The sequence below is a fragment of the Palaemon carinicauda genome, chromosome 1 (assembly GCF_036898095.1).
Source record: "Palaemon carinicauda isolate YSFRI2023 chromosome 1, ASM3689809v2, whole genome shotgun sequence".
Taxonomy (NCBI): domain Eukaryota; kingdom Metazoa; phylum Arthropoda; class Malacostraca; order Decapoda; family Palaemonidae; genus Palaemon; species Palaemon carinicauda.
Window position 1 is genome coordinate 101,807,775 of NC_090725.1, and position 26,911 is coordinate 101,834,685.

Consider the following 26,911-nt stretch of genomic DNA (forward strand, 5'->3'; position numbering starts at 1 on the left):
ATGAGGACGCGGATCCCGTGGGCTGACCCGACGGAGGGAACCGTTCCTTTAAGTCCGAGGGCCGAACCAGCTGTGCTGATTCGGCCAGGCTGCCCGTAAGGAAGCACGGTTCCCCCGCTGGGTGGGGTGAACCGGAAGCTTCGCGGCCTTACGCCTGCCTGAAGCGGCCTTCTCGCATTTCTCCCTGCGAGGGTCATATCTGCGTCTGGAGGATGGCCTTCGTGGCGAGATATCCCTGGACTGCCGGTCCGGGGAAGGCTGCAATTCAGACTTACGGGAAACGAAGACCCAATCACCATCGGGGGACCTACTCCTCCTGTACTTCCTCCGTGGAGAGCGGGACCGTCTCCTACTGAACCTCGAACGGGATCTTGAGCGGGAACGCCTGCTCCTGGACCGCTCCCTTCGTCGCCGATGTCTCCTCCTCGTTTCCTCTACTGAAGAGAACGAAGCCCCACCATCCGAAGAGCCCGACGAAACTGTACCACCCGCACGACGGGCAGAAGCGGGGGCTACGGAGGGCTTCGCGACTTGCTGTGTACCAGAGGTCGAGGTTTGTAGGAAGGTTTCTGGAACCGCCGTCAGAGGAGCTGGAAAAGAGGTTTGGCGCCCTACACTAGGGAACCAGGTATCCAGCCCCTCTTCCATCCGCATTGGGGACCTACCTGGCGTTTTAGGGAGCTTCCACCCGAAGGGCTCACTTACCGTGGAGTCCAACTTACCCTGGGCGTCACCAGCCGCTGTAGAACCTGAAACACAGGCCCACGAAGCGGGCGAAGAAACAGGCACAACATTACTACACCACAAGGGGTCGTCGGAGGAAACGTGCCCCCCAAGCACAAGGGCAGAGTCTCCAGAACCCCCAGACACAGCACTACCAGGCCCCCCACTAGCCTGAGAAGTCCCAGCAACCCCCACTTTACACACATTAGACTCCTGGTGAAGATTCCTCAGCTCTTTCCCCGCAACGGACTTACCTCGTCCCCTACTCTGGGTAGGGGAAGTCGAGACAGAAGCCCCGTCGGACCGTCCACTGGGTGACGGTAACGGCGAAGAGATGCTAGATTTCCTGGGCGAACGTTTCGACGACTTCTTCTTCTTAGTGCTGTAACGCACCCACTGTACTGTATCTCACTCCAACTAACACACTCAATGCACGTATCCGATGGGGAGCACATCCTGCCCCTACAGGAAGAGCAAAGGGAGTGAGGGTCTACTTCGGGCTTGGAAAGGAACGCTCCACACGACTTTCCGGCTCTAGGCCCAGGACAACGGCGGATCTGCTCCATAGCACACAACCACAAGGCACAGGAATGAAGGGAATCAACAAGGAATACACTTGGGAAGCACAAGGAAGGGTAGTGAACACGCAAGAACACAAGGGATAAGCACAAAGATACCACGCGGGACACACGAGTCGGACACAAAGGGTCGAGAGAGACGAGAGCGGCGTGAGATATGGTATCACGTCGCGACCAGAGAACTTACTGGCTAACGGGACCCAAGCGGAACTCGACCTAGCTAAAGGCTACCCTCGGGGCACGTTCTCTCACTCCCGGGTTAGCCCTCCATAGAAAACGGGTGTAGGGTATACTACACAAAACTCTGGTCGGTAGAGAGGAGATTACAGGTAACTCCTAAGAAAGTAGTTCGAGGTAAGTATTTGTGTTGGAACAAATACAAATTACTTAAAATTTGTGATTTTTCCTAACTATACAAACCTTAGCTATTTAATCAAACTTGCCCACCAGCCCTATCCCCCTCGAATTCCTACCTCCAAGCAAAGTGGGCTCAAGCACAGGTGTGTGTGAGGGGGGGTGTGGTAGCAAGCTACCCTCCCCTACCCCCGCTAACTAGCGGTGTGGGTAGTAAACCCTCATTAAATTTTAATGGCTCGTCATTTCAGCTACGCCAAAAGTAATACCCCTATTAAATAGCTAAGGTTTGTATAGTTAGGAAAAATACAAATTATCTATGAATTTGTCATTTTTGGGGCTCAAGCCATGTCGTCCTGATGGAAGTTTACCAGAGTATTACTAGAAAGTACTGTATCTGTGGATTTCATAGGTGCCTCAACCTTGGGACAAATTTTCCTATGGTCATCCAGACCATTGAGACATATGACGTTACCGTTATACGTCATTACTACTAATCATAGACGATGTTAGTGCTTCCTGCCCCCTGCAGGGAAGAGTCATACTAGACAGTAGTAAAGTGGTCTCAAGTTTTGCATATAATGTATGAACGAACATAGCATCAACTATATATACAGCAGTCTCGCGATTTGTATATTGTGTTGTAATATAACATCAACTAGATATACAAGTCTCACTGTTTGTATATTTATGCTGGAACATAGCATCAGATAGATATAAAAGAGTCACGGTTTGTATGATGTATCGGAACATAGCATCAACTAGATATACAGAAGTTTCACTGTTTGTATCTCGTGTTGGAGCAAAAGTATCAGCTATATATATTGTCCAAACATACAATATTATACAGTTTTACTTAGGTTAGAGAAACTCTGGCTTATACTTTATTTTATCAATTGTAGGGCGAAACAAGACTCAATTACACATTGATATACATTTATTAACAATAAATGACCAAACATAAAGTAACATGTGTAATATATGTAAATATATGTAATGAGAAATATACTTAGTCAACATAATACAGAAAAATTTTGTTTCCACCTGAAAGGGAAAAATTGATTAGTGCCACACTTTAATTTGAAAATTTAATAAGATTTCCTAGTATAGTTTTATGTAATGTTGGATATTATCAGCACTGTGTAAAGTACACACGGCACGGGTGTTATCAGTATATTTCTCCACCTGAAATAATTTGAACAGTCTTTAGTGTCACCATGGTGACACTCACTTAACAAGTATTGCACTGGAAGGTGTCAACACCTTTACCCGAAAATTGAGAGTCCCAATCAATTCACTGTTCATCGCACTACTAGACGACAGATTTTAACACACTACCTGCCGCTACCACAAAATGCTTCAGCTCATGCACCTGTTTTGTATAGTGTTTATAAAAGACTCTGGATGACTTCCATCCAGTGTATGAGCGAAGATGCTTAAAGTCCATATACTGAAAAAAATTCAGTGATGAAGCAATTTTCCTTGGATCATGACCTGCGGGTGTACTGTCAGGATACGCTCTGCGAATAAAGTAGGTGAGCTTCGCCCTCAGTTGTTTTAGGGATAAGTTTGATCCTGAAGTTTCTCCTTTAAAGAGCTGTCCTCCCCTGAAGTCTGAAATTCTTCGAAGATAGACCTTTAGACATTCCACCGGACACAGCGAGACATCTTCCTTCAGAGGGCAGATTCTCCAGGGACCCCATCTGTTAGTAGGTAGCTCGTTCTTAGCGAGAAAGGTTGGATCAGGAAAAAGATTCAGTTCTCCTGCTTCTGTGAACTGAATATGGCCCTCATCTCTGGATAGGGCCACTATTTCACTAACTCTAGCCCCCGAGGCTATAGCGAACAGGAAAATGACTTTTTGAGTCAGATCCTTAAGAGAGCAATCTTCATTGTTCACTGTTGAAGTATAGTGTAGGACCTTGTCCAGGGACCATGAAATGGGCTTCAGAGGGGCTGCAGGCTTGAGTCTAGCACATGCCTTAGGGAACTTGTTAAAGATTTCAGTCGACAGGTCCACTTGGAAGGCGTATAGCAGAGGTCTAGTCAGAGCCAACTTACATGTAGTTATTGTGTTGGCTACTAGACCTTGTCTATGAAGGTGGATAAAGAAGGACAAGCAAAAGTCCATTGAGATTTCTTTTGGTCCTTTTGCTTTAACGAAAGCAACCCACTTTTCCAAGACGATTCATATTGTCTCCTAGTTGACTTAGACTTGTATTCTTCTAAGAAGTCTATACTGCCTTTTGAGATCCCAAATCTTTTCTTTACCGCTGAGGAGAGAAAATCATGAGTTGAAGGTTTTGGGTTCTCTGTGATGAAGTGAAGACAGTCGACTTCTGGACCTGTTGAGATAGTGCTGGGTCCGGAAGAGGGACCAGCCTCAGATTCAGTTCCAATACCAGAGGGAACCAGTTGCTCTTTGGCCACTTGGGAGCCACTAGAGCTGCCGTTCCCCGAAAGGATCTCAGCCTGTTGAGGACCTTCATTAGGAGATTGGACGGAGGGAACAGGTAAATCCGGATTTCATCTGTTCCAGTCGAGGGACATGGCGTCCGTCGCCTCTGCTAGAGGGTCTTCGTATGGGGCTACATATCGAGGTAGTTTCTTGTTGTCGTTCGTCGTGAAGAGGTCGATCTGCAGTTCCGGGACTTGATGCAAGATGAAGGAAAATGAGTCTGCGTCTAGGGACCATTCTGATTCTATCGGCTTGAGCCTGGATAGAGCGTCCGCTGTCACATTCGGAATCCTTGAAGGTGAACTGCTGATAAATGCCACATCTTCTTTTCCACCAGGCGGAAGATGGCCAATATCACTTGGTTGATCTGGGGCAATCTTGAGCCTTGACGGTTCAGACATCTCATTATCACTTCGCTGTCCAGGATCAGCCTGATGTGGGCTGATCTGCCTGGGGAGAGTTTCTTCAACATCAAAAGGACTGCCATGGCCTCCAAAATGTTGATGTGAAAGGTCTTGAATAGAGAAGACCAGGTCTCTTGGACTTTCCGTTGATGGGAGTGACCTCCCAACCTTCCGTCGAGGCATCCGTGTGGATGGTCACCGATGGTGGAGGTGGTTTAAAGGGCACAGTCCTCTTTAGGTTTTTGGCCTTCGACCATGGCTTGAGAAGTGATCGTAGTAAGGTCGGTATCGGTCTCCTTTGATCTCTTCGAGCGTTTGATGCGTATCTTCTCCAGACTCTTGACGCATCTTTTAGTTGTGCTTTTAGCACTGGGTCTGTCACTGCTGCAAACTGGAGAGAGCCCAGTACTCTTTCCTGTTGGCGTCTTGAGATCCTGTCGGATTTCAGTAATCTCTTAACAGATCCTGCAATCTCTCTCCTCTTCCCTGAGGGAATGGAGAGACGGTGTTGCTTCAAATTCCAATGGATTCTTAGCCATTGAAACTCTTGAGCTGGAGAAGTCAAGACTTCTTGAAGTTGATCTTGAATCCCAGATGTTCCAGGAACTGGATCACTTTCTTGGATGCTTGCAGACAAGCCGTCCCGGATGCTGCCCCCACCAGCCAGTCGTCCAGGTGTGGAGGATTTATTTTTGTTTTATTTTTATTTATTTTTTGTTTGCCAAATCCAGAGAGAGAGAGAGAGAGAGAGAGAGAGAGAGAGAGAGAGAGAGAGAGAGAGAGAGAGAGAGAGAGAGTGTGTGTGTATCGATTGTTTGTTGTGAGAAAGACTGCTGGTTTAAATGAGATTGTTTGTTTATGTTTTTAGCTAGGTTACGACAGTGGTGAATATTTAGGAGAGAATGCTTATATTGATTGACTGCGTCCTGAGGCAGTTGTGTGAACGCTGGATTTATATATTTTTCTTACCAGCGTTGGAAGTGATTATTTATTTAAAAAGTAAGTACAGTTTTGTTTATATTTGCTTGTCGTGATTGTGAATGATAGGAACAATTTATTATTTATCTTTGATTATAGTGCGATAGTTTAGTTAGCTAGGAGTGTTCATAAGTGTTTTTCTTTTTTTATTTTGGCAGGCCGTGATTCCTCCTTTGGTGAGCTTTTTTTTGGATTGATATTTGCTGACCTAGCCTGTATTAGATTGCATTAAGACTGCTCTTGGATTACTCAACCATTGATGACCTGGACTACGATTAGGATTATAATTTGATTGCACTGAACAATTTTATTGATATTGATGCCATAATGACCCAGCCCGTGTGAAGGATTTTCCGTTTGGATCACTGATAATAAGGATTGTGATGATGATGATGATGATTAATGCAATTATGTAATAACATTTGTCAGTGTTACGGTAGCTACAGAGTTGTGGTTGGGCTATAAAAGGACTGTTGGCCCTTGTGTGGACAAAGACGTCCACACATAAACAAATATTGGTTTTGGTGTATGGGGTAATTTTAAGTCTGTTAGGGTTTTTGCGGGTTATATGAATGGTGCTTTTGGTTATTATATATTATATTATTTTGTGTAAAGTTTTTGATTAGTTTTAAGTGTTGATAATTTGAATGTGGATAGTTATTGATTTATTCTTAAGTTTTAAGAAATATAGTTTTAAGGTCATGTTTTGTTTTAGTTGCCCTTCAGTCTAAGAGTCCAGTTTATGATAACGTAAGGGGAAAGTTTGTGTTGTTGAGACAATTGTCAGTAGGTGTGATTCAGGGTGTTGGGCTTGTTCTTGCAACATTCCGCCACACAGGTACGCTGCTACCTGAACGCCTCCTAGGCGTAGTTATTGAACGACAGCGTCTGCAAGTTCTCGTGAAAATCCTTGGGGCTATGTTTAGTCCGAAGGGCATGGCTCTGAAGACGTACTTCTTCTTCTGTAGCCTGAATCCTACGTAGGAGGAGAGGGGCCGGTTGACTGGAATATGCCAGTAAGCATCTGACAGGCCTATTGAGACTGTGTATGCCCCTTTTGGTAACAGGGTCCTTATGTGTTGAAGGGTTAACATCCTGAACTTGTCGTTCTCGATGAACTTGTTGAGTGGCGACAAGTCCAGAATGACTCTGAGTTTGTCTGAGTCCTTCTTGGGAACACAAAACAGCCTTCCCTGGACTTTGCCCTCCTTATTACCCGTTTTCTCAATAGTTCTAGGGTACATTCTTCCAGTAAGGGGGTGGAGTGTTGGAAGAATTGAGGAAATGATGGTGGAGCCTCGCTCCAGCTCCATCCAAGTCCGTTTTTGAATAGGCTGTGGGCCCAAGGATCGAAGGTCCAACGATCCTGAAATTGTTGGAGCCTCCCTCCTACCTGAAGCATCTCATTGCTTCTGTTTTCCAGAGGATTTACCTCCCTGACCGCGTCCTCCCCTACCCCCTTGTCTCATGAGGGGTGCTTTAAGGAGCTCCGTCTAGAGCCTCTACCTTTGGGACGAAAGGTAGTGGTCTGCCTCTCAAACGTAGGGTTAAATTCCGGTGACTGGGCAACCAGCTGTTGAGGTACCATCTGGTAAGTGGTTTGCGGTTTAGCCACCACTTGGGGCACCCTGGTCATGGTGACTGTGGGATGTTGTTGTTTGGCAGGGTAATCTAGGTCTCTTAGTCTTCTTCTTAGGCTGGGGACCCTCATCTGGAGAAGACTTCATTTTAGATGACATACCCCACTTCTGGAGAAGGTTTTTATTCTCCGTGGCAGCCTTGTCAACTACCTCTGTGACCGCTTCATTTGGGAAGAGGTCTTTACCCCAGATATTGGAAGCTATCAGCTTCCTGGGTTCGTGTTTTACAGCTGCTGAAGCAAACACGAACTCTCTACATGCCCTTCTGGCTTTAATAAAGCTGTACAGGTCCTTTACCAAGGTAGCCATGTGCATCTTGGCCATGACCATGTTCATATCTGGGGTGCTCTTTAGGCCTGCAGTTATCTCCAAACAATTCTGTAGGGATAGAGATGCCGCTAGTCTTTCTTTCGTTTCTTGCTCCCTATGCAAGAGAAAGTCTGACAGCTTTGGGAGATTCTCGTTGAACTGACGTCCAGCGATATCTGCCTCTAACTTCCCAGCCGAGAAGGTAAGGTGGACTTCCTTCCAATCCTTATCCTCCATGGGCAGGGCCAACGACAAAGGTCTACATTCATCCAGTGTAGGACAAGGTTTGCCTGCCTCTATTGCCTTGACAACGGCTTTAAGAGCCTTAGATGTAAATAGGAAGGCTATTGAAGCTGGAGCAAGAAAGGTAGGATGTTTCTTGCTGAGGGCAGACACCTTAGAATTAGTGTAGCCCACCTGCTTTAGGCTGCTTGTCAAAAGAGCCTGTGCCTTGTCATGGTCGAATACTATGACCTCCTTGGGTTCCATCACTTCCTTCGACGCTGGTTCCAGCTTCAGACGAATGAAGCAGTCTGGGTAAGCATTGAAGCTTGGCCAGAACTGAATGTCGCCAATAGGGACGGCTCCCAATTTCTCCAACATAAAGAGTTTGCTGTTAGTGATCGACATGTACTCCGCATATCTCCAGGGGTTAGCTTCGGAGCAGGTTGGGAGGTCTTGAACTCTGAGTCTCTTGTGATTTGTCTTTCGAGTTTCGCCTCCCTTTCTTCACCTTGTTTGCGAATGCTCTCCATCAGCACCATAAGATTGGCCAGTGCCTGTCTCATGTCATCTGATGGAGGGGCAGAAGATGTTGAAGGTAACGGCTCCAGAGCCGGCACCGATGGAAGGGGCTCAACTTCATCATCTTCTTCAGGAGTCAATGTAGACTCCTCCTCGTGACCTTCCTTGAGAAGATCCTTCTCAGTGTCCAAGGACACTTCAGACATCTTCTCCTCTTGATGGATGTCCATGTCTTGTAATGCGTCACTGACTTCCGTTTCTATGGCAATCTGGGCGCATGGAGTCTAGGGTATGCCAGCTTCCATACCCGCTTTAGGGAACAGCAAGTTGCGCATCCTTTCGTTAGGAAGGTATGGTCCCGTCGAGTTCTTCTGGAACCCACGTACCCATTTACGCAGCTTCTCTCGTGCTGCATCCCTTGACTCTACTGACTTGGGGTCATCAAAAGCTTCGGTAACCAAGGCCCTGCATATGTTGCAGCCTTGGGGTCCCAGAGAGCTTCTTTAGTAGTGGTGCAGGGGGCATGAGCCCTGCATTCTTTATGGCCGCAGAAGTCCTTACTCCTGACGTTGCAGAAGATGACTTCGCACTTCACTTGGTCCTCCTGTAAAGAGAGGAAATTTAAATGAGTATGCGGTAGTTTATCTCACCTGATAAACAAATATGTAAAATATTACTATTAATATTTTAACCATTATAGCTTAGGATAGTCAAGATAGAAAGGAACTAGGAAAGACACATACTTGTGTTTCCTGTCCAGCCAATTTCTGTGACCTCCCCCAAAATTAAAGCCATAGAGTCTTCTTATTCAGGAAACCCAAGGGAAGGGTTCTAATCCCTAGGGGTAGGTAAGTGTATCTTAACACTGACCCTTCTTAAGGATTTAATATTGTGGGGTAAATTGTTAACTGATTAGCTATCAGTGTATTAAAGAAATCTTTTCTTTCGATATATGACTGGTCTTAACAATAGACTGTGCAAGGATACACAGGGTATGTTGGAAAATAACTACTGTATAATATATACTATAGTTTTCTGTCTGCAGTATGATCTATACTGCAAATATACTGGCTACTGTATAATCACATACTGTAGTTCAGCCGGCATGTTGCTGGCTAGGCTAGCACCTGGCGACACGATCCAGACGCCGGCTGGGTTATTACCTGGCGGCACTAGCTGACAGAGAGAGAGAAAGCATGGTGTGAAGGGCTACCTTATTAAATGTTTGTTAACAATAGATAAGGGTGTAAGTACTTAATCTTACTACCTTCCTCCAGAATGAGGGTTCAAATGGAAGGGAAGAATGTATCATTCAGGCTTCCATCCAACCACAAAAACTGTTGCTGGTCACTGCCGGCTTCGGAGATGTGGATGGCAGTTCAAGAGAGGACTGAAGAACATTCAACAGAAAGGGGTCTCCCACCGGCAGCCGTCACAGCCGGCACAACCTTTCCCGGAGCCTTGCGTCCATAAGGAAAAGACTGAGTGACTATACAGCTGCTTATGTAGGAGGCCAGCTGGTACCCCAACCTACCGCAAGCGGTGAGATTGTGGGACGACGGCCACGGGGTTACGACAGCTAGGCCATCGCTAAAGGACAGAGAGGGGCAGGGAAAGGGTCCTGTATCAAGTGTGGAAGAGGGCGGCAAGGTTGCCGCCACTACCACATGAGGGAGAAACTCTGTTTCAGTATCGGCGCCATCCTAGGTGGCAGAAGAACATCTATTCTTCAGCCTAGGGTCTGCCGAAACAGTGTTAGGAGGAGGCGGCAGACTTGCCACCACCTCCCAACAGGGGAGAAACTTCATTTCAGTATCGGCGCCATCCTAGGCGGCAGAAGAATATCTATTCTTCAGCCAAGGGTCTGCCGAAACGACTAGTCTTCTAGACCGCAGGGAAGAAGGTGGCGGCATCATACAACCACTTTAAGTGCGGCCTTGGGAGGCATAGCCTCCCATGCCGGCAGTGTCTACTCTATGGCAGGACAAAGATAGGGTTGTAGCCTATGGCGACACTCAGAGGGAAGGAGGGATTACTCTTAAATCTTCACAGGAGACGAGTATCGAGTTATATAATAATTCTAGGAGATATCTATCTCCACATGAATTGATAAAACGATACATGAGGGTAAACTGGGAACATGTATAAAAGTATACTAAAGCGCATAGGCTAGTTAGCTTAGTGCAAGGTGAGATTTCGGTTACCTAGATCGTCGAAACTCTAACGTATGCGATTGATATCAGGAAGAGGAAATATATGCAAAATTATGTATATCTTTGCAAGTATAATTGTGCCTAAATAGCTTCATAATTTATTAATGCTATTACAACTAGGAATGTCATTCTATATCATGCATGAAAGTAAACTAAAGCGCGTAGGCTAGGAAGCCTAGCGCGGGGCGAGGTTCGGACACCTAAATCGCCGAAACTCTAATGAATACAATCGACATAATATATAACTTCCTAGTTTAATCTTAATTGAATAGCTTCATAATTATTCATGCTATTACAACCGGGAGTGTCGTTCAGCTAACTAAATAATACATGCGTTATGAATGACAGCGCCCATTTCGCCTCCGGTGATCGGCTAAGGTCCAAACACTTAAAATTACTCTAATTTCTCTGTGAAGCAGGAGCTGAAAATTATACACTGTAAAGAAGAAATACTCAACTTTCCAGAGGCAGAAGAAGTTGGAGATTGCATGATTAATCCTCAGATAATTGAACACAAACGTTAGAGCAATAGGGAAAACCACCATGCGAATTCGCTACGAAAATAGGAATAAGCGCCATCTAGATACTCGTAGTAGTACGGGAGGAAGGGTAACCTTGATACGGCTCCCCTCTAATTTTTGCCACTTTTCCTCCTCGAAACGAAAACGCTATTCGGGGTGAAGATTGCTATGTGTCTTATCAAGATATACGTTCCCTGATATCATGCGATATCTTTAAGAGAATTTTTAAGGATATTTGCGCCAGGAGTTAGAATTCAAGAGACCTAAAGGTTAATTCTCTGGGAATATCACTGTAGCCAAATATCCCTTAGAAAGCTACCAATAGGAACCTTCCATCAGGACGACAGGGCTTGAGCCCAAAAATGACTCATTTGAACTTTGACAAATTCTTTTATTATTGTTAAATCCCTCGGTGCTAAAACATTTGTCAATTTTACTCACTTGAATAGTCAGTACTGTCATCGTTATCTGCTTTTATAGAGAATGTCATTTTGTTTATGTCTGCCTTTTATTTTGTGCTGAAAAAACTGCTTTCAAAATGATCCAGTATTTTAAAAGTTGAAAGTTCTACTCTGGATATTCTTTGGTTTTACAGATGAGTTAATATAAACCTTAATTGCTATTTTGAAATAGTTTTGATTTGTTAATTTTATTAGTCATATAGATGAAAAATTAAATTTCTGTTTTATGTTCTAGGGATCAATCAAACAAAGCTGGTACGAAGGCTTTTAGGTGGTCACAATGTGTTACTGAGCTATTATACCTCAAACAACATATCTGGATGGCATGCAGAAAACTCTACAGAATCAGATGGTGATGTTTGGAGAACAGGTAAGGTTTTGGAAATTTGTAAATTCTCAGTTGTTCCGGCGTAAATACAAACCCTCCACTATTTATAGGGGTATACTTTCGGCGTAGCTGAAAGACGAGCCATGATAATTTTAGTGAGGGGTAACTACCCCATCCGCTAGTTAGCGGGGGGTTGGGGTAGACTGGCTACCCCGCTCACTCACACCTCTCGGCTGAGTAACCACTTTACTTTATGGCTCGGTAGAGGACGGACATGCTGCCCTTCTCTCCCGCTAAGACTTGCCTTGATTGTTTTTCTGCTTAGTTTTTTCTTTTGTGTGTGTTTTTGCCTTATACATATATTTGTGTATATATGTATATGTGGAAACATACTGTTATGTAGTTAAATACTTGTAACTTTAATTAATGTTGACAAATTTGACAACATATCCGGCGGCCTCCGCCGTAAAGGAGTTGTCGTTGTGTTGATACTCCTCCCCATCCTTGCCGGTCTTCCCTGCGTGGGTGGCCGGCTGTTCTTCAACACTCCTGTGTGTTTGTTCAGTACTTGAGTTAAAGTTTATAATAGTTCCTCTCCCTGTCAAGGAATTCCCGTGCAAAGGTGACTTATTCCCCGAATAGTTCATGTTATGCAGTGAAGTTATGAATTGTAATTCATCCCAACTTTTATATCCTTTTCTACAGATAGCAGCGACGTAGAAAGAAGACGATGGTTTCGGCCGCTCCGGTCAATGTCCTGCGCTTCCTGTTGCAGCTCGTGAGCTACCCACCTTACGAGCTAGCACTCGTTGCCGACCTTTAACTTGAACAAGGCTTGTTGATGGGAAGCATAGAGTGCTGCCAGGAGGTTTGGCTCTAGGGGTTGGAGAACCTTCCCTTATGAGGGAGTGTTAACCTTCCCAGGAGTTGGTCTGCTCCCCCTTCTGAGGGAGAGCTTCCCTACATACGCCGTTCAGCAATCTTTCCTCTTTCAGGAAGAATTGCTGACAGCTTGACGAGATCTACTTCTGCTATCTTGTTGCTGAAGACTGAGCTGGAAAAAAGCAAGTCCAAGGCTTGCTCCTCCTTTGAGTGGAACTTCTCTCTCGTTCGCGAGAGATCGTTACACCTATGCTTTTTCCCATAGAGCTGGCACAAAGCTTGTCTTAGGTGATGTCCTCCTTCGGGAGGACATCTCTCTTCTTTGCCAGCGAGATTATTACGCCTACGCTTTTTTCCCATAGAGCTGGGATAAAGCTTGTCTTAGGCGATGTCCTCCTTCGGGACGACTTCTCTCTCGTTTGCAAGAGAGATTATTACGCTTACGCTTTTTTCCCATTGAGCTGGGAGATAGCTTGTCCTAGGTGATGCCCTCCTTCCGGAGGACTTCTCTCTCGTTCATGAGAGAGATTATTACGCCTTCGCTTTTTTCCCATAGAGCTGGGAGAAAGCTTGTCTTAGGCGATGTCCTCCTTCGGGAGGATAAACGAAAGAGATTATTACGCCTATGCTTTTTTCTCATAGAGCTGGGATAAAGCTTGTCTTAGGCGATGTCATCCTTTGGGAAAACTTTCCTCCCGTTCGCAAGAGAAAACTTATGTTCAGCTTTTGTGTTAGAGCTGCGAATCGTCGGCCAGGCCTTGAATCTGTTTCTGACGCTGAGGAATTTACTGATCCACCAGGGGCAGTGGCAGAGCTTTCTCCGAAGTCTCTCGTTCTCGAGAGAAGACCGCCTTTGGGCATCAGTGGTCCCCCTTACACTTATGGTTCTCCTCCAGGGGCGGAGCGAGAGTCTTGTCTTAAGCGACGTTCTCCTACGGGAGAACAAACCTCCCAGCGGAGGAGGTATCTTTAGAGTGGTGTTAGTCTCCCCCTCGGGCGGAGTCTACTCAGTGTTCCTCTCCCCCTCTCGCAGGGAACGCGGTTCGGGTCCTTCAGTCTGTATTAGCCGTAATAGTGAATGTAGAATAAGTATATGTGTGAAATAAATAATATAGCTATACTGAGGAAAGGGAACTAGAATAAAGAGTTAAAAGCTAGCATTAACCTATAGCCTCAACACATGTTGAACACCACCATAGGAAAAGAATCAAGCCATTGATGCGCGGAGCATAAACACATCCCCATCGTGAATGTATAACGTAGTTGTGAACGAGAATTTGCAGAGAATACACATCGTAGAGCAATTTCCAAAACTACCGCAATACCGCATCGTGTATGTATAATGTTGTACACAATTATGTAATATGGTAATATATTAACAACTGTAAGTTAGAGGAGGCTATAACGATCAACATACAAATCATTGTGTTATTTATTGTCTGACACATGGATTTTTGATCAATAACATGTCAATTTGTAATTATACTAACTCGCATATTGTCCATGTCACCAGGTTTGATCACAAGAAATAAATAGTGAATGAAAGTTTGAAATTGACGTTTGGTGCTCTTAATGTATTGGAGAACTATTGCACTATCTGACCGAAAGCTAGAGTGTTTGACTGGTTGTTTTATCACCCTCCTAATCTTGACACTTGTCTCAGCAGCCAAAACTGCTGTGTACAATTCAAGACATACTTTGGATAACGTCATGATTGGTGCTAAACTTGTGCGTGCTAAATCCATGCTACTATATTTTTGTTTATTTTGTGTTTCATGTGTAAGACACTGAGGCATATGCAGCTTGAGAGGCATCACAGAGATGATGTAATTGTATCCTGTCCTTCTCACCGAGGCCTCCTGTCACTTATTGGCAGGGAATGAATAGTCCTTCTAAGGCTTATAGCTCCAAAAGCCACGTAACCCATCATAACTTATTTTCTGGTGTGAGATTCCGGTCGTATCCAACCTTTCAGCGTACATCGTCTTGAAAGATTATCTTTGCTCTTACTGTGAAGGGTGCTAATGTGTCCAAGGGGTTGTAGACAAAACTCATTATGCTCAGGATCCCTCTTCAATTGTAAGGTTCGTAGTAGGTAGACGTACGGACTGTCAACGCATCCCTGTCAAGGTCCCATAGTACTCCTAGCACCCTGTCTAAGGGTAGCCTTCTCCTAAATAGGTCAACATCTTTCACAGCTATATTTCTCTCTGCAGGGGAGTGGAGATCACATATTTGGAAGTAATTTGTATTTTTCCTAACGTACAAACCTGGAGCTATCTATACAAATTGGCCCGCCACCCTGTCCCCCGAGAAGTCCTGCCATAAAGCAAAGTGGTCACTCAGCCGAGAGGTGTGAGTGAGCGGGGTAGCCAGTCTACCCCATCCCCCACCTGCTAACTAGAGGATGGGCTCTTCTTTCAGCTACACCGAAAGTATACCCCTATAAATAGCTCCAGGTTTGTATGTTAGGAAAAATACAAATTACTTCCAAATTTGTTATATTAGATGAAGTTTTGATAGTGTACAGTATTTGTAAGCGTAATTGAATGTCACAAAGAAACGTTTTGTGCTTCGAGGTTTCCATGTTCTATACAAGAATTATTTTCTGATTAAAACGCACTCTTTTTTTTCAACTGAAACAAAGGATTTTCCTTGATTTTTCATGAAGAAAGCCCTTTACTTTTTTATACAAAGTAAACATTTTTGTATAGACGTCAAATTACTATTGTAGGCAGAGATGATTAGTATTTAAAGTAAACAGAACTCTTGAAACAATATTAGCTCAATTATTCAAGAGAATATTGATGTTAACAATGGCCATGTTGATAGATGATGGAAAATGATGGTGGATCACTCTACCCTGGTTTTGACTCTTAGATACGAGTTTCCAAGTACTGTATGCTCGAGTTTTTTAATTTTGATTTGCTCTTGGTGTTTTCATTATGGTGAATATTGGTGGCAGGATTTCATTTCAATTGATTTAGTATAAGTTACTGTCCATAGATGGTTTTTCTCCCTGGGTTTATAATTATTCATTTTTATGGGCAAAAGCAATTAATCTATGCTGGGTCATTGGTATTCTGTTTGAAGGGTATAAAGGTCAATCCCAGTGAATGTGAGATTGAACTTTTTTTGCAATTTTCACCTATAAGTTTGCTGTTGCAGGTGTTGAGGTGCCAGTGATGGGAGAAGAGAATGAGAGAGAGAGATTACAAGAGAGGAAGTGAGGAGAGCACTAGATGAAACAGTGGGAAAGGCACATGGTGTGGATGGTGTGAGGACTGAGATGTTAAAGGAAAGGGGTTTGACTGTACTTGAATGCTTGGTGAGATTGTTTAATATGTGTTTTATGTTGTCAATGGTACCAGTATACTGGGTGTGTGCATGTATTGTACCACTATATGAAGGTAAGGGAGATGTGCATGGGTGTTGTAATTCAAGGGGTATTAGTTTGTTGAGTGTGGTTGGAAAAATGTATGGTAGAGAAATAAATGATATGATTAAGGATAAAAGAATGCAATCTTTGAAGTACAGGGTGGTTTTAGAAGTTGTAGGGTATGTTTGAATCAGATTTTTACAGTTAGGCAGATATGCGAGAAATATTTAGCAAAAGGTAAGGAGGTGTATGTTGGGTTTATGGATCTAGAGAAAGCATATGATAGAGATGATAGGGAAATGATGTGAAACGTAATGATATTATATGGAATCGGTGGAAGGTTGTTGCAAGCAGTGAAGAGTTTCCACGTAGGTAGTAAAGCATGTGTTAGGATAGGAAATGTAGTGAGTGAGTGGTTTCTGGTGAAAGGGGCTAAGACAGGGATGTGTGATGTCTCCATGGTTGTTCAATTTGTTTTTGTTGACGGAGTGGTGAGAGAGGTGAAGGCTTGAGGGCTTGGTTGAGGATTAAAACTGATAGATGTGAGTAATCATGAATGGGAGGTAAATCAGTTGTTTGCGGATGATACTGTGCTGGTTGCAGACTCGGAAGAGAAGCTTGGTCAATTAGTGACAGTTTTGAAGTGTATGTGAGAGAAGGAAGTTGAGAGTTAATTTGGGTAAGAGTAAGGTTATGACATGCACGAGAGGGAAGGATGGTGCGAGGTTGAATGTCATGTTGAATGGAGAGTTACTTGAGGAAGTAGATCAGTCGAAGTACTTGGGGGGTATGTTGTTGCAGCAAATGTGGAGTAGATGCAAATGTATGTCAGAGAGAGAATGAAGGATGCAAAGTGTTGGGGGCAGTGAAGGGAGCGGTAAAGAATAGAGGGTTAAGCGTGAATATAAAAAGAGTTCTGTATGAGAAAGTGATTGTACCAACTGTGATGTATGGATTGGAGTTGTGGGGAATGAAAGTGACTGAGAGACAGAAATTGAATGTGTTTGAGATGAAGTGTCTGAGGAGTATGGCTAGTGTATCTCGTTTAAATAGGGTTAGGAACGACGTAGTGAGTGGGAAAATGGTTGTAAGAATTGATTTAGTAGCTAGAGTGGATATGAATGTGTTGAGGTGGTTTGGCCATGTTGAGAGAATGGAAAATGGCTGTCAGGTAAAGAAGGTGATGAATGCAAGAGTTGATGGGAGAAGCACAAGAGGAAGGGCAAGGTCTGGGGGGATGGATGGAGTGAAGAAAGCTCTGGGTGATATGAGGATAGATCTGAGGTAGGCAAGAGAGCGTGCTAGAAATAGGAATGAATGGCCAGCGATTGTGACGCAGTTTTGGTAGGCCCTGCAGCTTCCTCCGGTTGCCTTGGTGGCCGCAGAGGTAGCAGCAATAGGGGATTCAGCATGTGAAACTTCATTTGTGGTGGATAACGGGGGGAGTGTGGGCTGTGGCACCCCAGCAGTACCAGCCAAACTTGGCTGAATCCCTTGTCAGGCTGGGAGGAGCAAAGAGAGGAAAGGCCCCTTTTGTTTCCTTGCTTTGATGTCGGTACCCCCTAAAATTGGGGGAAGTGTCTTGGTAAATAGATAGATAGAAGTTTGTAGATATTGATTTAGACAATTATCTGTGAATTTTACAGATAAAATAAGTTTGGAGGAGTGTTAATAAGGTCTTTTATTGTGTGAAAAGATGTAAGTTTCATAAAAGTTTTTCATGAATTTAATTTTATCAAGGTATAGATTTTGATTTTCAGTTTTTCTATGAAATTTATATTTCAAATATAATCTCACTTAACGACCACTCCAAAAGTATGGCCTCTTCGCTATTAAGACCGATTTTCAAGACCTAAAATATTAACAAGTAACAACCATGCATCAAGGACCTAATTAAACCGTTGACTATTGATTAATCCTTTGAAATTGTGACCACAATCCAGTCAAGTGTGTGAATATATTGCTTGTTATGTCTGCAATAATCATTCCTCAATGTCAAAGGAAAAACTGTGCTATAATGACGTTATGAATGTGAATATGAATGTGTTGAGGTGGTTTGGCCATGTTGAGAGAATGGAAAATGACTGTCTGCTAAAGAAGGTGATGAATGCTAGAGTTCATGGGAGAAGTACAAGAGGAAGGCCAAGGTTTGGGTGGATGGATGGAGTGAAGGAAGCTCTGGGTGATAGGAGGATAGATGTGAGAGAGGCAAGAGAGCGTGCTAGAAATAGGAATGAATGGCGAGCAATTGTGACGCAGTTCCGGTAGGCTCTGCTGCTTCCTCCGGTGCCTTGGGAGACCGCGGAGGTAGGAGCAGTAGGGAATTCAGCGTTATGAAGCTTCATCTGTGGTGGATAACGGGGGAGGGTGGGCTGTGGTCCCCCTAGCAGTACCAGCCGAACTCGTGAGTCCCTTGTCAGGCTTGGAGGAAATTAGAGAGGAGATGTCCTCTTTTCTGTTTCATATGTCTGATGTTGGCTACCCCCAAAATGGGGGAAGTGCCTTGGTATATGTATGTATGTATAATGATGTTAATTACTTTGTATATATGACAAGAAACTTGTTGGTTGAGTATAAATATTAAGTGCTATTGTCAAAGCTAAGTATGAGATCATTAATTAAAGTAAACAAATTTCCTAACTTCATGATATGTGGAGTTATTATTCCTGAAATTTCATTGGCTATATTAGAATTTTGTTTCTTTAAGTAATGAGGAAGCAGTCATCATCAGAAGACATTCTAAGGCCATTCATATTACTCATAATTTTTTACTTGTTTTTCTCTTGTTAACACTTTGTGAGGTATCTTTGCCTGTATTTTGCTATGGCGAAAGCAAATGAAAATAAAGATGGCTATCAAAGAAAGTAAAGCTTATGAATTTTGGGTAATGATAAAATCCAAAGACAGTTATGGTTATTAGTATTTACATGCCACGCCCTATAGAAGAGATATTGTTTAAACCAGACATTGATAGTGAAAGTGATAATGAAGTCAAAGATTTGAGAGCTGTTTCATTAGTGCATTGGAGGTAAGCAAGATAAAACAATGGAATTTATGGGAGCAAGAGCTTAGATGGCAGTGAAATAGGCATTGCTCGGAAAGGGGTTCAGGAGATTGTTTGGTGCAGCTATTAATCCCAATGGGTCATATCGGTAGTCCATCTGTACGGTACAAAAAATTTTCTCACTGTCTACTTGAGGCTGAAAGCTTACACTGCCACATAGATAAATGGAAAAATACTATTCATTTTGAGAAATTATAATTTGTGTACTTTGTGACAAAATTTATTGCCCATCAGTAAAAAAAAAGTAACAAATGAAAAATTAAACAAAGTAAAAGTCATAAGCAAGATTTAAAACTTACTAGCATGATATATTTTCATGCAGTGCCTTAAAAATTCCATAAAAGGTCCTTACCTAAATATTTTTGGTTGGCATCATTTTTATGTAGAATTTTCTTTGATATTGTACTACTTTTAAACTGTGTTCTTACTCCTCAGATCAGTTATCAACTGGATGTAATAATTGTGGTGAAGGTGACGATGGTGATGAGGAGGCAATGGACATAATTGGTGATGGACAGTGTGGGTTATTAATGCTTGATGGCCAACTAGGGCATGAAAAATGGCGAATTCCGTTAAGAGAATGTCCTGTTGATTTGCAGTGTGATTTGGTAAGTAGGACTTTCAAGAAAAATGTTTATTCTGTAGAAATCTGTCTCCTATAAGTTGTTAAATATTAATAGTGGTCACTTGTCTTTACATAAAGAAGTTTATTTGTTCCGTAACTGGAATACAAAGTTACACTATTTATTAGGGGTATTACTTTCGTTGAAACTGAAAGGACGAGCCATTAAAATTTTAGCGAGGCTTTAAAGCTAGGAGAATGGTCCAGAAAATGGTAAATGCCTTTCAACTGTGGGAAATGTAAAGTCATGCACATAAGTTATAGTAACCCACAGTCTGATTACTCATTGCTGGGTAATGAAATAGAAAGTGTGGACCAAGAGGAAGACCTCGGTATTATTATCAGCAAGGATTTAAAGTTCACCAAACAGAGCATAAAAGCTGAAAAGAAAGCGCAGAAACTAATAGGCTACGTAAAGAGACAATTCAAATACGGAAACAAAGACATTGTACTACAGTTGTACACATCACTAGTAAGACCCCATCTAGAATACGGAGTCCAATTCTGAGCTCTAAGTATTCAGAAGGATATAAATAGACTGGCAATTTGGATATAGACAAAGGATGGAACGTTTGAACTTATTTGATGTACAAACTCGACAATTATGGGGACAGTTAACAGAGGCATTCTTAAAAGAATAACAAATGTAGATTACAACAATCTATTCATGCGTAGCACAAATCAGTCCAGAGGTAACGGATACAAACTGGAATTAAAAAGATACAACACCACTCAATTTGGCAATTTCTTTACATACAAAATAGAAAATACTTGGAATAGACTTCCAGCAGATGTAGTAAAGAATAACACAGTAAATGAATTCAAGAATAAGTTAGACAAGATCATAAGAACTCTGAATGCTTAAACTAAATCCTTCTACCAAAGGGCAAGTGAGTCTCTGTCGATGGACTAAAAAGTCTTTGAGACATTCAAAATCCTTGTAATCCTTGTAACACACAGTCTCTCTCTCTCTCTCTCTCTCTCTCTCTCTCTCTCTCTCTCTCTCTCTCTCTCTCTCTCTCTCTCTCTCTCTCTCTCTCTCATTGAAACTTTGTTTCTTCGCAATGTCTCTATTGAATACTCACTGAGCTGCAATAAATTATTTCTTAAGCTTTATAATCAAGTACCACAGAGCTAAAAATATAAAATATCGTGCATCAGCAACATGAATGAAACTCCGGTTAACTTTATACAATTCAACTCAAGTACAAGTAGATTAAATATGAAAAGTATTTCAAATAAAACTTGAAATTAATATGTTAATTGGAAAATGATAGATCAAGTACTGTAATATTTTTTTATTTTACGAAAGATGAAATATCCTTTGTAGCATGCCTTAATAATAAGGGAGTTATTTGATCCGAAAATTGAGGTTGACGGCGGACTATGCAGGTTTAATCAGCTGATTTGGAAAAATATGAATGTAAACAATAGAAAAGATTATGATTCACTATGTTTTTATTTATGAATGCAATAGTAGTGTGATTTTTTATACGCATTATTGAATATAGTAAAGTGAAACACCAGTTTAATCGAAATCCGGTTTATATCAAAGATAACTGTAGTTTTTTACCACATTAAATGGATATACAGTGTATAGCTAGAGCTAGGACTAGCAGGGTGGAGAGATAGGTAAATGGCGCAAAGTACTCCCAGTGTAAAGGAGCCATGGCTATTTGAAATCGTCCCGCAGCGTGAATTTTACCGCAAATATGAGAATTTTTATTTGATAGGTATTGCGTGGTTCTTGGTCGCGTAAAACTGAAACCGCAAAGCAAGAACATGCGATAAACGAGGGCCGACTTACTTCCTTTATTTAAAAAACGGACGAGGAAATATTCTCGAGGAGATGCTAGCCCTAAGGGAATCTTTCATCGCAGAGATTTGCGAGTCTACTTTCCGTAGGGAACCTTCCACCAGTCTAGACTGCATAGATCTGGGAGCATTACAGAGTAGGACTAGGGACGTATCCCAACCCTCTGGAGTGAAATAAGTAGGTACCCCATGGCCATTGATCTTGCAAATGCAGGCCAAGACCTAAGAAACACGTAATCAGACTCCCCCAGCTTGGTGGTTGGAGGCTTAGGGCTGGCAGGTTTTGGTTGGACACTGTCCGAGCAGTCTGAATCATCTAGTAGAATCTTCACCTCCTGGCTCATACCCGGCTGGGCCAGAGGTGGGTCATAGTCTTCATCATGAAGTGCTTTTGGGGAATGAATCCTGAGAGGGACTTAGGATGTGGTGCAGAGGCAGCTGCTACATCCTGTTGAATCCTGAGCTGAAGAAGAGGGTTGTCAGCAACCTTAGAACCCCAATTCTTAAGCAGAGAAGTTGTACCCTTCTTACAACAGGTCTCTCCTGTGAAGGGTTCAAGGGTGCTATGTGCTTCCTTAGGGGAGAGAGCGAAGGAGCCATAGTTTCCCGTGGCAGAGAAGGCTCCGGGTACCAAGAGGGTCAAGGGCACTCCGGGAAGGTGAAGGAAAGTCTCAGAGGAAGGATCGGAGAGGGAAAATCGTTTGCCTCGATGGGAAAGCTTATAAGAACCTACTGGTTAGAGGGTGCTGTGTGTCACCTGGAGGAGGCGCAACCTGCCTAATGTTCACGTTGTTTCTAAGGGATCTTTGTTGAATTTGGGCCCTGTTGTTTCCATACAGGATTTGGATCCGAGAGGTGGGATTTAGCAGCCCCAGTCTCCGGGTGTCTCTGATACCGAGACACATTCACAAGGGAGATGGTGCTGTCAGGGCTGCCGGTATCGGGGCCTCAAACTAAGGTACTGGCGCTGGAGCGCCAGTGAAGGCTACGCCGCCTATGGTCGAATGAGGTGATAAGGTTCCTTGGAGACACATCTGATTTCAAGGGAATGGCAACTGATTCATCAAAATGAATCGATGAAGAAGCAGCCTTGGTCTGGCCAGGTTTGGAGGCCATAGTAGCCTTGACAATATTATGTATCCACTCTAAATCGGGATCCCAATGAGTAGATAGTTGGGAATGTCGTGGAGGACGGGGTGCAAACCCTTTGGTGCAACAAGTGCAAAAGGCAAAGTCTTGTTCATGAGAGATGTTCGAAACACGAGAACGAGCTGTGACGTTATGTTCACGGTAGCTCGCTGCTCATGTGCAGGGCTTGTCACTCGTGCCACACACAAGAATGGGGAATCGTGTGAGATGGTATTGCGAGGGTAGACCTCAAGAATGTCATCAAAAGGCTGAGGGTGTTGAGAGGGGTGTGGATGCATCCTGGACTGGAGAGAAGGGTGGGTAGGAGGATGGTAGCTAGCCTCCCTTGACTCATCCAGAGAATCCCCTGCAAAGGCAAGGCTCCCTCCCAAGTGCATCCTGCTAATAGTAGGCTAGGGCATTTTGATGAATTCTTGTACAGTAACACCTTGATATACAGTACGAGCGACCCAACATACGAGAAAATTGAGATACGAAGAGAGTTCCGCGCAAATTTCCATTCTGAGATACAGTACGTGGAAAAATTTGAGATAGAGGTACAGTAGTTCCCTATGCGGCCGCTAGGTGGCCGCGTGTGCGAGAGGCTGATCACGAGGACAGCATCACTCGGTCTTCCCCATCTGATCTCTGTCGTGTAAAGTTATCTCTGAGCATTGCCGTATTGTTTTCTTTTTTTTTACGTGTTTTTTGCGTGAATCAGTGCAGAATTAAGTGAATAAACAATGGGTCCAAAGCAAGCGAGTGCAAACAAGGGTAGTGAGAAGAAAAAGCGTATGATGACAATGGAGATGAAGCATGAAATAATCGCAAAACATGAGAGTGGGGTAAGAGTGACTGAGGTGGCGCGCTAGTACAAGAGGAGTACGTCAACTATATGTACCATCCTCAAGCAGAAGGAGGCTATAAAGAACACCAAGCCTTCCAAAGGAGTAACCATCCTTTCCAAGCTCCGTAGTGATGTTCACGACGAGATGGAGAGGCTTCTTTTGATTTGGATAAAGGAGAAACAGTTGGCGGGAGATAGCGTGACCAAGACTATCATATGCGAGAAGGCCAGTCGAATCTACGAGGACTTGAAAGGGAAGCAAGCAGCCGAGAAAGGGGAGACTTCGACGCCAGCGGAAACCTTCAAAGCCAGTCATGGCTGACTGGATAATTTTAAGAAAAGGACTGGGATACACTCGGTTGTGAGGCATGGGGAAGCAGCAAGTTCCGACGCGAAAGCCGCGGCGAACTTCGTCACAACCTTTGCCTCGGTTATTGCCCAACATGGCTTCATCCCCCAACATGTCTTCAACTGCCATGAAACTGGCCTTTTCTGGAAGAAGATGCCCAGGAGGACTTTCATCATGGCAGAGGAGAAGAGACTACTGGGCCATAAACCCATGAAGGACCGGTTAACTCTAGCCTTGTGTGCCAATGCCAGCGGTGACTGTAAGGTCAAGCCACTGCTGGTGTACCATTCGGAAAACCCATGTGCTTTCAAGAGCCAAAGGATCTTGAAAGAGAAACTGCAAGTGATGTGGCACCCTAATGCTAAGGCTTGGGTTACCCGGCATTTCTTTACAGAATGGGTTAATCTGTGCTTTGGTCCGGCAGTCAAAAAATATTTGGCTGAGAAAAACCTGCCATTGAAATGTCTCTTGGTCCTCGACAATGCCCCAATCTCGAAGAGGGCATTCTTGATGAATTCTGGTTTATCAGGGTCCTTTATCTCCTGTCCAACACCATGCCACTCCTCCAGCCCATGGACCAACAAGTTATTTCACACTTTAAAAAACTGTACACGAAGCATTTGTTCAAGAAATGCTTCGATATCACAGACAACATCAATCTCACCCTTCGGGAATTTTGGAAAGAAAATTTCAACATCGTCCATTGTTTGAAAATTATAGACGATGCATGGCAGGGTGTCACAAGACAAACTCTTAATTCAGCGTGGAAGAAATTGTGGCCAGCTTCCATCGCTGAGAGGGACTTTGAAGGGTTTGATACAACAGACCCTGATGACCCAGAACCTGTTGTGATGGATGAAATCGTGTCTCTTGGAAAGTCCATGGGGCTGGAGGTAGACGAGGAAGACGTGAACGACCTTGTCGAGGTGCATCAGGAAGAGCTCACTACACCGGAATTTATCGAGCTCCAGGAGATGACATATTTGGAGGTGTTGCAGGAGCTCAGTAGCAAGGAGGAGGTGGAAGACAAGGGCCGCCTTTCTACGGCAGAAATCAAAGACATGTTAGCGAAGTGGCAGGGGTTTTCCAATTTTATGGAAAAGAGGCACCCGGACAAGTTGGTGAGTGGTCGTGCGTTAGCCTTGTGTGACGACAGTTGCGTGCGTCATTTTTGCAACATATCAAAGGGGAGACAAAAACAAACATCCCTAGATAGGTTCCTTTTGAAAAGGCCATCATAAAGTGCAGGTGAAAGAGAGGCAAAAAGAGCCAAGCTGGAAGAAGAAGAAAATTAAAAAAAAAATGAAAATGAAAACAAAATGTTGAATTAAGTTTAGTGTAATGTAAGATTAACATTTTATTTTTAAGTGTGTATACAGTAAGCTAATTTCATTTAAGTTAAATTTAAAGTTGAATTTCATTTAAGTTTAATTTCAAGTTAAGGGTATGTTACGTAGTGTTACAAAAGGGTTGCGTACCGAATGTGTTGCCGTCAAGTCTCTCTCCTCCCCGTCCTCTCTCCCTCCTCCTCCTCCGCACACATGGCCATTAGCCGCTACCGTCTTCCTCGAAGGTAAGAACTCCATAATAATGTTACATTTCATAACCAGTTTATAGCCTTTATTTTTTTGTCAGTGTAGGATGTTGATTACAATAATTATAAACATGTTTTTCTTCTGTAATATACTGTTTTTAGGGTTTTTTTCAAAGGGTGGGAACGGATTAATTTGTTTTCAGTTATTTTATATGGGAAAAATTCATCTGAGATACGAGGAAATTAAAATACTGTACGAGCTCGGTCCCGAAACGGATTAAACTCGTACCTCAAGGAGTTACTGTATATCGTTGTAGTATAATGAGGGACCCATTGGGCCATGGGGAGGACAGGGGTGCTCTTCTGCTTGCTCCAAAGAGCTGGAACGTGTTGGCGAATAACCACAAGTACACTTACGAAATGCCCGAGAAGTCCTCTCAAGCATGGCAAATCACTCAAGAATGCGAGGGTGTCCGCCGGGGTTTCCCACAGGACCGGCAGGTGCTGGTGGGGTGAACCTGTTGCTGAGCAGGATCAACTAGCATGTTCAGCCTGAAGGTTGAATGAGTGAAATAGCCATCCCGAGGTAGAACAGCCTGCAAAACCTCAGGTGGAGAAGGAACTGCAGAGGAAGAAGAGGTTAGGGTCACTTGTCAGGAGAGAAGATCACTTTTTTTTTGGTACGGAATGAGGAAGGGCCAAGGCCAAACTCAGCAGAAATAAGTGGAGGAAACCAGTCTAGGTTTTTTTTAATAATTCAATAGTTTTTTTTATAATTTTAACTCGTTTCCCATGTGGCAAATTATTTTAAATTGTGAAAAAGTATTAGAGGAAAATAATAGCTTTGCATAATTTGGCAGTATATGGAGATCGTGGTCTTGTAAACAAATACCATCATTCTTCTTTTCTATTTAGGGTATATTTTTAATTTATTAATTTTTATAGCTATAGGTTTCAATAGATTTTCTGAATATCATATCATAGAGTAGCTTAGCTTTAAAAAAACTTTTGTAGGTTGAAAAAATATTTCAATGAATCTTACCCAATATTCAGTTTGTTTTTATGTTTCAAGAGATAGCTTACCAAGAAAAAATGAAAATGAGAGATTTGTTCTGGATTTTGACAAGCCTAATTTCAGAAAGATTTGGCTTATATTACATAATTCATTAAATAATTCCTTGTTAATGTTATTGTCTTGAGTTACTTTAGGTGCTAAGTTCTCTTTTAGTAAAAGTAGTATTATTGCTTTAATGTTTTAGATGAAATGTGATTGACCCTCTGGCAATAATTTGTTTAGTTAATTAGAATTGTGCTATATAATACTTTTTTTCTTCAGCTGGATGTTAGTGGAGATAATGTTCCTGACTGCTTAGTAAGAGGTAGTCAATCCATGGTTTTCATGATAGAAGCTCGTTATGGGACTATAATGTGGTACTTACATCAACATAAAGAAAGTGAAGGTTAGTGGTACAGAATCATAAAGTTTTAAAGGTCACTCATGAACAGCACATGACTTACCAGGTAGATTCAAAGACTAAGAAGCATCCCTTCCTAAGTTCACAAGGACACTTAAGTTCATG

At 43.0% G+C, this 26,911-nt stretch overlaps 1 protein-coding gene across 1 annotated transcript in view; it reads left to right on the forward strand.

The window, feature by feature from the left end:
* The window catches only part of LOC137651776 (uncharacterized), a 167,526-nt gene that overhangs the window by 119,747 nt on the left and 20,868 nt on the right, over window positions 1–26,911 (forward strand). Inside the window, exons 5-7 of the mRNA XM_068385030.1 lie at window positions 11,619–11,753; window positions 19,472–19,644; window positions 26,668–26,791. Coding sequence (XP_068241131.1) covers window positions 11,619–11,753; window positions 19,472–19,644; window positions 26,668–26,791 — 432 coding nt within the window. The remainder of the gene's footprint in view (window positions 1–11,618; window positions 11,754–19,471; window positions 19,645–26,667; window positions 26,792–26,911) is intronic.